The sequence below is a fragment of the Cyanistes caeruleus genome, chromosome Z (assembly GCF_971803275.1).
Source record: "Cyanistes caeruleus chromosome Z, bCyaCae1.hap1.1, whole genome shotgun sequence".
Classification (NCBI taxonomy): Eukaryota; Metazoa; Chordata; class Aves; order Passeriformes; family Paridae; genus Cyanistes; species Cyanistes caeruleus.
The window spans coordinates 70,053,769-70,066,168 of NC_141732.1; the positions used below are offsets into that span (position 1 = coordinate 70,053,769).

At 42.7% G+C, this 12,400-nt stretch overlaps 1 protein-coding gene across 1 annotated transcript in view; it reads right to left on the minus strand.

Annotated features, from left to right (window-relative positions):
- Positions 1–200: 200 nt before the first annotated feature.
- The window catches only part of IL7R (interleukin 7 receptor), an 18,413-nt gene continuing 6,213 nt past the window's right edge, over positions 201–12,400 (minus strand). The window contains exons 2-8 of the mRNA XM_023943913.2: positions 12,222–12,360; positions 10,768–10,922; positions 9,048–9,202; positions 7,142–7,319; positions 6,207–6,297; positions 4,253–4,328; positions 201–2,976 (exon numbers count right to left, since the gene is read on the minus strand). Of these exons, the coding sequence (XP_023799681.1) occupies positions 2,473–2,976; positions 4,253–4,328; positions 6,207–6,297; positions 7,142–7,319; positions 9,048–9,202; positions 10,768–10,922; positions 12,222–12,360 (1,298 nt within the window). The 3' untranslated portion in view covers positions 201–2,472. The remainder of the gene's footprint in view (positions 2,977–4,252; positions 4,329–6,206; positions 6,298–7,141; positions 7,320–9,047; positions 9,203–10,767; positions 10,923–12,221; positions 12,361–12,400) is intronic.

Sequence of the window (12,400 nt, forward strand, 5' to 3'; positions counted from 1 at the left end):
AAGGAAGTGCATGGAGTGTGTGAAAGCTGAGCAAAACTCCTATGTGATTATTGAGGCAGATGGGAATTTGTGGACATCTCTGGAGCAATTGTCATGCAGAATAAGGAAACTATTTGACAGATTGCCCAGACATCGCCTTGGCTGTGTCCTCATGTATGGGCTATATATAACTTGGTCATAGACAGGAAATGCTTGTGGTGTTTCTGGCTTTGGTGCATATTTGGCTTTATTTTTTTTCCTGAAACAAAGCTGAAAGTGGTTATATCTGGATACATCCAACAAATACGTTACAGAAATACAAAATTACAAAAATTGAAGGAAGCATAGCACATACTGCAGAGGATTTTCCTCTGCAGCTTTTGCTTTTTCCTCTATCCCCTTTTTGTTTGTCACTGTGGCACTGGAAGAAGGTATCATTCCAGTATAGTCTGTCTGTCTCTACAGTCACACTGTGCAAGTTCTCACAGTCTAAGCATTATCAGCAGCTCTTTTTTGAAAGGGAATACAAGCACTATAAAGCAAATGAATGCCCAGGGCTTTGGTCTTTTTCTTCTGCATCAATTAATGCTTCATTTGGCAGTAAACAGCAGTAAAAACCATTCTGTAAAATGTCATTGGAATGCCTTGAGCCAAATCTGAGGCCCCTTTGCACACAGTAGCTGTTAGGTTCTCCCAAGTCGAAAGTTTCCCTGGCACTGGGTGGAGGTGGAGGAGGTGGAGTGCTGTCTTGGGAAGGCTGGTTTTGGCTTGATGTGGTCCAGAATTGCTGTTTGGTTTGTACTGTCTCTTGCAGTTGATTCAAGCAACTGAGTATAATGCAAGCCCCACTCTCATATATTCTTGAAACAAGGCCACAAGAGATTTTCAGTGATCTGATTCATTCTGCTGCTCTCCTGGTGCAAAGACGTCTTAGCAGAGGCAGATGGAAGCAGCTGAGGTTTTGCAACATCTCTGTGACCATTGAATCTGAGCATCTCATCCTCTGAGGATAAGAGAGGACTCTTTCCACCCTTAGACTCTGGGGATGTGAATATAACTAGGTAAAGGAGAATTCCAAAGAGCTAGAGGAACTGACACTGCACAATGAGGTGAACCCCAAATCCAGAGTGCAAGAAACCAGCTTGGATGTCCCATGGCCACACAGTTTTGCTGTCATGCAACCATGTGGCTGTAGCAGCTTTATCTCCAAGCGTGTGCTCCAGAATGTGCAGCATCCGAGGAGGACTGTGATGTGGCTCAGCCATAATGTAAAAAAAGTAATAAATGTAATACTACAAAGAAAAAAAGTCACAATGCAAAAAAACCCCCAAAAAACCCAAAAAACCAAAAAAAACAATAAACAAAATATCTCCTGCAAATTGTAAGTTATTTAAAAGAAACAAATTAGGTCTTGTGATCACTGGCAGGATCCATGACATTCCATCCATTTCCCTATGTCAAATGTTGCATGGGAACATTGCCTGTCCAAATTCATAGCACTTGTGTGCAGTCACAGCCATTTGGAATAATGCTAGTAAACAAACATGGTCAGCCCAGCCTCTGGAATGGAAAGCACTCTGGAATGCTGCACTAATAATTGCATAAGAGCTGCAGAAAAGGACAGCATAATGCAATTTACAGACCTAATTCAGCTTCTACAAAGAGAAAGGACTTTGCTTTGCATAGTTGGTACATGAAATTTTGAAGTCCTCAAAAGTATTAGCAGAAGTACCTGTGGATCCCATAGCTGGCTTAAGAGCAGATCTTTGCCAGTCACAAAAAGTAGTGGCACTTAGGGTTTTCTTTGTTTTAATTTGTGTCTCAAAAAAACCCCCAAACCCCAACAAACAAAAAACCCAAACAAAAACCTAAATCCAACTCAGGAAACATCTGATTACAGGTGGGCCCATATAACATTTTTACTGGGCACTCTGCCTACTCTTCTTGTGGTGCCTGAATCCCCAGGCACCTAGTACTTGATAGTAACTATAATTTACTCTCTTTTTGTCTTTTTACTGTCTTTTGACTTACTGGGGAGGAATTAGTCTTGACCCACCAGTGTTTAAAAAAGATTGGGTTCTATTTAAAAGGAATTCATTGCCATATTTCTTGGTAAGGCATTAATAAGAGCTTAACTCTGTAACCAAGAGGGTAACAAAAGAGTTCATTAATTTCTATGAGATATGTTGTGATCCTCAGCTGGGACTGCATTGTCACTGCTCTGGATTAATCAGATTTGAAGATCAAAATCAGGTTGAATTAAATTTAGTTTCTACTGCAGTGAAGACTGCTAGCAGCATACTGAATGCTGAGATAGGATACTTCTGACTGGAATGTGGGAGAACCCACTTCCCGGCAGGTATAGCATTGCACCATGAGCAGAGGGCATGAGGGATGTGGGAATTCCCAGGATACAGGAAAACAAAACCAGAAAGCTTCAGTACCCTGCTTGTGTTAGAGAAAATAAAATGCATGCTGTAATTCTTATGAGATTTACTGAATTTTGTAGAAGCTGGACATTGTGACATAGGCTTCCTCATTGTTTGTTGATCTCATGTCACTGTTTGGCAGCATCTGGGATACGGTGTCATCATTTACAGGCTCTGCATGGGGCTGGCCAGAAGGATCCAGGGGACAAGTGGAGGAAAGGTCAAAACCATCGTTGTGCAGGGGCACCCTGTTGCCGTGGCAAACCTCATATATGCTGGAGCTGCAGCTGCCCTCTGTGACTGCAAACTGGCTGGTGCCCAGGAGCCTGTGCAGGGCTTCAGCTGGCCAGACTCCTTTGTCAGACACCGGCAGGTTGAGGTTGTTTTTGTCTGCCATCACAGGGATCATCTTCAGGTCTGATCCACTCCTGAATTTTTCTGGGAGGCTTGTCTTTGGAGCAGTTGATGGTTGCAGAAAATTTTCCAGTTCAGCTTTTGCCCAAAGGCCGTCCACTTTATGGATATGAACATAACCAAAACTCTCTGGGTTAAAGCTTATATCAAAATTCTGTGTGGCAAAGGGAACAGCACAGTTAGTCAACAGTGGGTGGTAGCTTAAGAGAAAAGATACTTTAATAATTTATGTGATTTTAGAAGGGTATTTAGTATTTCTTTAACTCTAGATGTAACCCAAGATGAGCAGGTTGAACAATAGGTTAGCGCAGAATAAATTATCACATGGTTGGAAATCCCATTCCCTATTAACTTCCTCTATCCTACATCCTCCTCTGGGCAGTACTCTGGAGTGTTTTATGCTCTATACAGTGTTTCAGAGCCTTTTCTGAGACACGCATTTATTGCATGCCTGCCATTTCACAGGAAGGAGTGTGCCCACCCAGCTGGTTTCTTTTAGTTTTACCTTCCTAATTTAGCACCAAGGGAAGTAAAAATTTGCCACGACTTCCTCAAACACATTAGGAATCCCTGAACTGGGGAGCACAGAGGCTGAGAGAGCTGTGCTAGGCATCCTATGAAATTAAGGACATGCTAATAATGTACCTGGAGTGTACAGCATTAATGACTTACTTGACCATCTGTCTTTTAACTGGCAAAGCAGTTCATATACTGCATGATGTATGAACAATGCTGTTGGCCATGTCAGGCTACCAGGGATGTTTGCAAAACATCCCCTCCAGCCCCCTGATTAGCTTGGTAGAACCACCAAAGTGTCTTGGTTGGAAAGGAGCTGTGCAGTCCAACCTTCTGCCAGAAGCAGGACCTGCACTAGTCAGAGCCCTAGTCAAGCTAAGCCTTAAACATATTCCCAAAGGAGAACCTACCTTGTCTTTGGGGAGGCTACACAGTGTTTAATTATTTTCACAAGAAAGATTCTTTCCTTGTAGAAGAAGTTTTCCCTGAAGCAACACATGTTTGTTGCCTCTGGTCCTGTCACTCCATAGCCTTGCAGTGAGAGCACTTTCCCCATCTCTCTAGATACACCTTAGGTATTGGAAGGTTGTAAGTAGTATTCCACACCCCAGGCTTCCTTTTCTTCTATAAACTAATTTAATTCCTTCAGCCTTTCTTCATACATTTACTTCCCAAGACCTCTGTAGTTAACTTTGCACAAGTCAAACCTCAGGAGCTAAGTCAATTTTGTATTATTTCCATACCCTTGACTGACATCTGCAGGAGCAAATGTGAGCTCTCTTAAGTGAAATGTAGAAGTAACTTCTGAAGGAGTGTCCTAGATCATGCAGAAAACACACATCCTGTCTTTCATGGGTGTTAGTTTTATCCCCAAGCATCTATACTTAGGTGGAAATTAAAGTAGAAGAACATACGTTTTTTGGCTTCTTGCATAGTTGCTCCAGTGTTTTTTTATGGTCAGGAAGGTTTGGCCATACAGCAGGTTTGATCCTGAAACAGCAACAGTAGGCAAAAAGCAGCATAAGAGGGCTGTGTTGAGGTATCAGAGGTTCATATTGCATCATTTGTACTAGTTCTCACAAAGCCTTAGGGCTGGCTGGTGTTATCCAGAGTAAAGACAGAGAAACCTCAGAATAAACCAGACAAGAGAAGAGGAATTGTAAAGGTTGTTGTTTAAAAAGTCATTGTTCTTTGGGATGCACAAATTGTCACAATTAAAAGAAGACACTTCACTAAGTACTGGGAATGCAGCAAATTATGCTGGCAATGTGTTTGTTACTTGTTTTCATCTAGCTGTATTAACAGGGTTCTGTGTGGTGAAACTATTTCCTGCAAGTGCAAGAAGATGCTGTGGTTAAAGTGGAAATTTGCTGATAGTTGCTTCTGCATGTTCAATTAATTAAAAGAATGACATGCTGTCCCATTCCTTGGCCAGCAATTTGACCTTCAGACATCTGTCCTATAGCTTTGTTCCACAGGTCTCATTTTTACTGCCTTGATTAGCAAGGTTCCCATGTTGTGCTGCATGATACTCTCAGCTATGATGTATCTACTGTATGTTGTCCAACTGATATTTAATCATTGAAGTGATGACACTGCATATACATGTATATGAATATATATTTAATTTTATTTATGTGTCTGTGTGGCCGTATATATGTGCACATATAAAACCCTCTTATTTTTTTAAAATGGAAATATCTGGGATCAAAAAGTCTCACCTGTTTTTGCTGCAGTCTTACATAAGCAAAACTTGTAGCAAAGTTAAAGAACTGCAGGTTCCCAGCAACAATAAAACTCAAGAATGAGAAATCTCAAGCAACCTCTATACTTGTGAACAAAGTAGCACTAGTGCAGATAACTCCAGTGCCTAAAATGTTTAATTATTAAAACTTTCTGTGGCATGGTATGGCTTGCCAGTTCTTGTTTAGTTCTTGCCAACTAACATTGGCCAGGTAATCCCCATGTTCAACACTGCCAGGTAATCCCCATGTGTTAGTCTGGAGTTAGCACAGCCCAAGAGTTGTCAAAAAAAGCATCTCACACAGAGTTAACTCTCTTGAGCTGGGTATCATGGACAGACTGCTCTGAATGTTATTGAGGAGTCCTGGGCTTTCTGTCTTGCAAGGAGTTCATCTTCTACAGTTAAACTGGGATTTTATCCCTCCTGATCATTATATGCATATCTGTTCATTTTCTTAAGTTTGTCAGCTCTCCTGAGCCATGTCATTAAAAACATATTTACAGTTATCTATCTACTTATGTGTAGGAGATATATGAAAAAACCCTAATGCATACCAAAGACTGCTTGAGTAATGAATGTATTCCTAGTCCCAGTTCTGCCTGATCTAGCCTCATGGCTGGCTGGAAGACGATTTGGCCAGGCTGGTGTCTGACACCATCAAGCCCCTGTTGCAGAGGGCTCTGCCCTGCTGCTTCTGAAAGTGCTGCAGAGCAAGCACCTTGCTGACTCAATCTGTGAAAGGAACAAAGGTCATCACCCTGGCATGCTGCTTCCACACTTCTTAGGAGTTTACTAAAACCCACAGGTCTCTTTCTTTTCTGGATTTTGCTTGAAGTTTGTGAGTCAGATTTGCCTCCAGTGGGACACTGAGTCTGTTTGATGGTAACTACAGCTTGCCAAAGGTCCCAGTGTTTTGAGCTCAAGACTGAAATCTGGTCCAATCTGGCAGGTCATCTTCTGCCTGCCAACACTGTCTCTTATATTGCTCATTTCTATTCTTTGCTTGCCATCAGCTTGGTACAGAGTTCCAGAGAAAGAGAGAGAGTACTTCACATACAGGGAAAGCAATAAGACCGTCAGAGCAGGATTGGGTCCCAACACCTTTTTTGATACAAAGAGATTACCTGTTTTCCCAAAAAACTATGAACAGTGCAATCACAACAACGGACAGCATGAATCCCAGGATGGAGAGTATAACCATGGCCACACTGTTATCTAAAGGAAAACAAAGAACATCAGCCAACGCATGTAAATGTCTCACTGTTAAGCCGCCATAACAGTGAGGTCTTTTCAGATGATAAATTAGGAATTAACACCAAGCATTGCACTTGCCCCATCACTGGGCTTGTGCAATGGCTCATTTCTCCTGCCTCCATGAAGGAGGTAAATGATAGGCTGCCAGAGCATCAGCACTTGGCTGAGCTTCAAGCTGGGTTCACAGACTGGATTAAAGCAGCTTGAAGTGTGCTGTCACTTCCTATGCATTGAAACCAGCACTTGCTGTGTCCTCACAGCAGCACAGAGGTGACTAACACCCTAATGCCAGAGTGCCCCTGGGGACTGAAGGGACCCAAGGATCAGAAAGATTATTCATGTGCAGTGATGAGATTTTATCCTGTGTTGCATTTGTGATTCAAGTGCCACGTTCACACCCAAGCCCAGGGTCCTGAAATGGGTCCTGTTTCACACTCTTTGTTCCTTACCCAAAATGCCTGGTGCAAGCTCTTCCTTCTCCTGGCAAGCCAGCCAGTAGCAAGCAGCAAGTCAGCCTTCATCTCCCTCTGCACCCACACCCTCAGGCTCTCATGGCAGCATTTCTTCTGACCTTATTTCCCTTAAGTGAAATTTAAATCTTCAGTCAGCCCCAGACCAGAGCAACCCAGATGCTCTGAGTCACCTCCTTGGATTGCAGTGCCTGTGTCATTGAGGGCTGACCTTGGTGTGGCCATGGGCTCTTCCCTCCCCATTCTCTCATCCCTGCTGCTGCTGAGCTGGCCAGCAAGCCCAGGCCCCCAGCTCTGCTTTCTTCCAGGAGGAACAAAGTGTTTTCAGCCCTTACAGCTTTCTGCAGAGTGCTGCTCTCTTGCTGTCCTGAAGCTCTGGGAAGTGCTCCATTCACTCCATGTGCCCTTAAAATAATCTCCATTGGGCTGAGAACGTACTTTCACCTCATATGATGCTCCATTTTCAAGGTTTTTCCCCAGCAATTTTACCTGAAGATATGGTGATTCTTTTGTCTAAAGACACACACACACATACACACACACACACATAAAAGATACAGTTATTTTTCCAGCAGGCAGAGGAGAATTATCCTCGAGTTCGGCAAAATATGTGAGATCAGGTGCATCCCTGAAATACTGTGCTGTTTACTCCATCTCTCTAGCTATTACACAGGTGCTTATCAGGGTATCAACCTAGTTAAACAGCAGCATAGTCCAGATAGCATTGGGAAGGGAGAGATACGCCAGATAAAAGCCTATTGGAAAACAGCTACAAGTATTAACAGTGCTCTGTGGCAGCTGACACTGCAGTAGGAAATATATGCTTCCCTGAGAAGGCTCAGAGGGGACACATGGAAAAAATATGTTTTTGGAGCATAAAAAGACAATATCTGAGAGGGCAGTTACAGGGGAGAAGCTGAAATTCTGCAGTGCAGCTCTGTACTCTCCATTTCAATGCATTTCACTACCTGAACCCATTTTATTTTTCCCTTAAGTTCTTTGATGTTTGATCTTTGTATATTTTCAAGCCTAAATCAACAAGGAGGGAGATTTAATCTGTGAAGGAGAGCAGTTAATAAGCAAGCTCTAAGCAATGTCCAGGTGTTAGAAAAACAAATTACTTGTGGGCAGAATTGCCTTGTTAAGGTTTGGGTCTTGACACACTTCAGTGATGTGGAACCTGGTGGGAGGTTAACAAAGCTTAGGAAGAAGGATGTAACAATGGTAATGGGCACAAAGAGTACAGAATTTTTGGATCATAATAGAGGACATTTGGCAGAACCTCTAAGATAAGGAAGAAACTAATAAAGACAGTTCAGTGACTGTGCTGAATCAGCTCTGAACTGGGTAGAAGGGAATTCTGTCAGGAGCAGATCACGACTCCTGACTCATGGCCCACTGGGTCATGAGAACCACCAACTCAGAAGACTGAGCCTGCGGGCTAATTAGCATGAGACGTGAGAGACTCATTAACTGATAGAAGATGGAACAGTAATTAGTAAGAGCACTATGTAACTTGTGGCCAAGGAACACTTACTAGTTTGTGTGGTAAAATGTACAAATAGATTTTGGAAGTTGGTGTGCTTAATTTGTGGAATACCACTGAGCACCCAGGCCTGTGCAGCTGGAACAATCAATGTCTCTCTCGAGTGTGTAATTACAGGCTTATTGTACTCCAGGTAACAAATCTGATTTTTGTGGACAACACTGTATTCCCTCTGTAAAACCCAGGTGTAGTCCATGCTTTCAAACATCGTGACTAGCTTTTGCATGGCTGCCCTGGTGACAGGGGACACAGAGACCTCTGCAGCTCTCCCCGGTCAGACTCAGCTCACAGGCAGCTGCAGCCTCACACAGCCTGAGGGTGGGAGAGCTGCAGGGCTGCATCGGGAGCCTGTGAGGATTCAATGGAAAAGGAAATGTGAAGAAACTTGCAAAATAAATAAAGAGGTCACACATTTTATTGACTGATGAACACAGAAAATAACAGCAAAATCACCACAGCAAAGAGCAGACATAGAACGGTTTGACATGTTATGTCTTCTATTCCCACTGCAAAACCCAAATGAATAAAACCTCTTTTAACTGATGAAATTTCCAAATTCCAAATATTGCACCTTTCCAAGTTTTCAGGTGGAGAGCTGCAGAAATGCAGATTTGATAATATTTACATGGCACGGGTAATTTTGATAATGTTTAATTTTGGAAATTAGTGCAAGCACACCCTACATCACCACTTACCTCCCAAGTACCTTCTTTCTGCCGATAGGCTACCTGGTGTATTAATTTGTCCTTTAAGTATTTCTTCCTTGAGTGTGGTGTACAATAACGAATAAGATATTCATTTGCCTCCTTTTCATATGTGATGTTTATGGCGAAAGGTACTTCGGGCTTAACTGCAAATGACAACAAACCAGGATATAACAGGAGCAGAATAATGTTACTAGAAAATAAACAGGATTTGAAATGCAAAAAAAGGTCAAAGCTACAGCCCTGCATGGTGACCTATCTTGAGGCAAAGCTGTCTTGAGTTTGGCAATTGTGCTGAGCCCCATCTCATCCTTACATCCTGATGCTGAGAGGTGCTTGGTTTTGACTTGCTGGAGAAGTAGTTTGATGAGCAGAGGAGATGTTGGTGAGGGATATGACATTTAATCTTGAAAGCAGTTCCTGAGCATGCCCACCCCTCTGGTAGCTTGAAGGCCTGAAATTCAGTCCCTCTAGCCAGCGCTCTGAGATGGATGTCCCCTAGCAAATCCCACCTGGGAGGAGACACTGGGGAACAATCTGTGCTCAGGTACAGCAGTGGCTGTCTGTCAGGGCAGTGGGACAGATGGAGGGACAAAGTCTGACACTGTTTGATAGACCAGAGTGGGCTGTGGCTCCACACCCTTGCTATGAACCCACATCTGACCTGGTCTGAAGGAGACTGTGCCAAAGACCATCCATGCAAGTATATCAAGCCTGAAATATGGCCCTCAGGGCTCTCTCCCCAAGTTGACCCTGAGCTGGATGTGCTTGAGACCTGCAGGGACTTGTGGCTGTGGCACTGAGGCTTCCTGAATTCGTCTTGCATAAGGGCATCAGCTCTCACAGCAACACAGAGCCCACACCTCTCTCCTCTCAGGAAAACACATAAAGCCATAAACTGTTCTCACTCCTTCTAAAACCCCCAGATACTTAGATCTTCCACAGTTTTTAGAGTAAGGACTGCCAGGCTGGCCCGTAAACTAAGAGCTAATGTAAAATTATTACAAAACTGTTGGACTGTGGCAGAAATGTTTCACAAGAGAGGGATGTTGCAGTGCTTACTGCCAGAGACAAAGCAATGTGACACCGGAGAAGAAGAGAGAAGGATCTGTCCTACACAGGCTTCTCTGCTGCTCTTGTTGCCAAGAACAGTAAATTCTGTGTATCCCTTCCTCCCCTTGAGTCCCCTGTTTCTTGGCTCAGGCAGGTCCCTGGTGTGTCTTAGCCTGCTCACAGTTACTGGTGCAGGATGCACTTTGTTCAGAGTACAGGATACACCACTATGTCAAGTGAGATCTTGCAGCCTTGTGTTCCCTGTGCTACCGGGCTCATGCTATCTGTGGGGTGGCCAGCCCCTAAACTGCATCATCCCTAGTCAGAGACGAACAAAATGTTCCTGCTTGGCAGTCCATCCACACTCAGGAACAGCTGCTTCAGCTATGGATGGGATTCAGTCTATGTCTGGGTCTGGGCAAAGTCACAAGCAGCCTGAGTTCAACTACGCTTTTGGAATGGAGGTTAATCATGTCTGGCTTTGGAGCAAAGGAAACACCACACTCTTATAACACCCCAATCCAGGCTACGTGCTCTGCTAAGATGATATTTTATGCTTTTATGTCATCCAGATTGACCCTTAGGCTTTGTGCTGGACTGGTTTTCTCCCCAGTAACCCCTATAACTTTAAAAATGTCCAAAATATCAAGTGTCTCACCAATGTCAGTTACAACCAGACTCCTGCAGACCCTTCTCTTCATCTCAGAATACATGCAAATATCTCTGTTCGAGAGTATATCAATGAACTGTAAGAAGTATACATCTTCCTGTTTCTTCATGTTGGAGCAGGCGTAATTGTTATCTTCTTTGGTACTGTTGGCCAAAGCGACACGACAATAATTTCTTCTGTGTTAATATGACTTGACTACTTACTCTAGGATATGAATCCTGCTTGCTCATTTCACTCATCTCACTGAAGTGAGTCTCCATGTGAAATAAGAAATAATGTAATGCAAATAAGGAGTTTGAGAGATTGATAGTGTTTTTTCTTGTGGTCCTTGAGCACAATAGTAGAGCGACATGAATCACATTAAGTGTCATGGAGCTCTTGAGAAAAAAGCACAATTATTTAATTGGAGGTGTATGTGTTAAAACATTTGCATTTTAAAAAATTACCTTGCCACTGCTGCTTTTAAATATAGGGCAATGTGTTTCAATGCTCTTTGAAGATAAAGAGAAATTTATTATTGACTTTGGTGGAAGCAAATAGAGGGTCAACAGTCAGCTGGCCATGAAGGAATCACATGGCGGTTTTAGAACTTTTTCTCCATTTCTTTCATTCCCATGTTTGAGAACTGCCATAAAACTCCAGCCAAAACTTATAATAAGTCCCATGAAAATAGAAAAATTCTAATAAACTATGAGAAAGAAAAGCAAATAATTAGTGACTTGCATATAAAGATTAACAAAAAATATCCACTTCTCTTTTTGGCTGCCACACAACTTTCAGTTTCAGGAAAAACAGAAAAAAGGAAAAGGATCTGTATGCTCAAGAAACAAAATTTAATCTTCAGCTTGGTGCAACAGTGAAAAAAAAGGGTGGAAAGAGTTTCAAGGCCATGATAGGAAGTGGAGATCTCTGATGTGTTTGCTAACTGATGGAGGTTTGTGTGCTTGTTCTAGTGTATTTCTTGTATGGTTCTGTGTGCAAAGACAATAGCTGAGTTTTTGTCTTAACCTAGATGAACACATGTTCTTGGATGTTGACAATTAATCTTCTGCTAAAGAATTTTCTGTGGCAAGGATTTGTGTCTTCAAAAATATTTTTTAAAATACCATTTAATTTAAAACAAAAAGCTCTAGTTCATGCTGGGCTACATCCATATTACAAACATTCCAGAGCAGCAGAGGCAACATCAGAACTACTGGAGACATTATAATCCCCTGTAGAGACCCTTCCAGCTCTTTCATTTTTGCACTGGGGAATTATGTTTTGCTTCAGTAAACTCTTCTTCTTTGCTGAATATAGTACTCAAACTTGGCAAAACACTCTGAAGCCGGATTTTGTCTAGCTTTGCTGCCCCTGTTTCCCTGCATGTGGCAACGTGACTCAATAGTTCTCAGCATTTCACTTCCCAGGCATTTATCGAGGGACAGACTGACAGCACTTACCACAGAGACAGGGTGTAGTTAGTGTTGTAAGGAGGCAGCTCGGTGAAATTGCAGGTCAGGCTGCTCAAGGAGTTCTTAATTTCCAGCTGGCTGAAGCAATCAATGTCAAAATTGTCTGGTTCATCATCCCCAAGAGTCCCTAAGGAGATATTCACAAGATGTTACTGAAGTAAACCCAT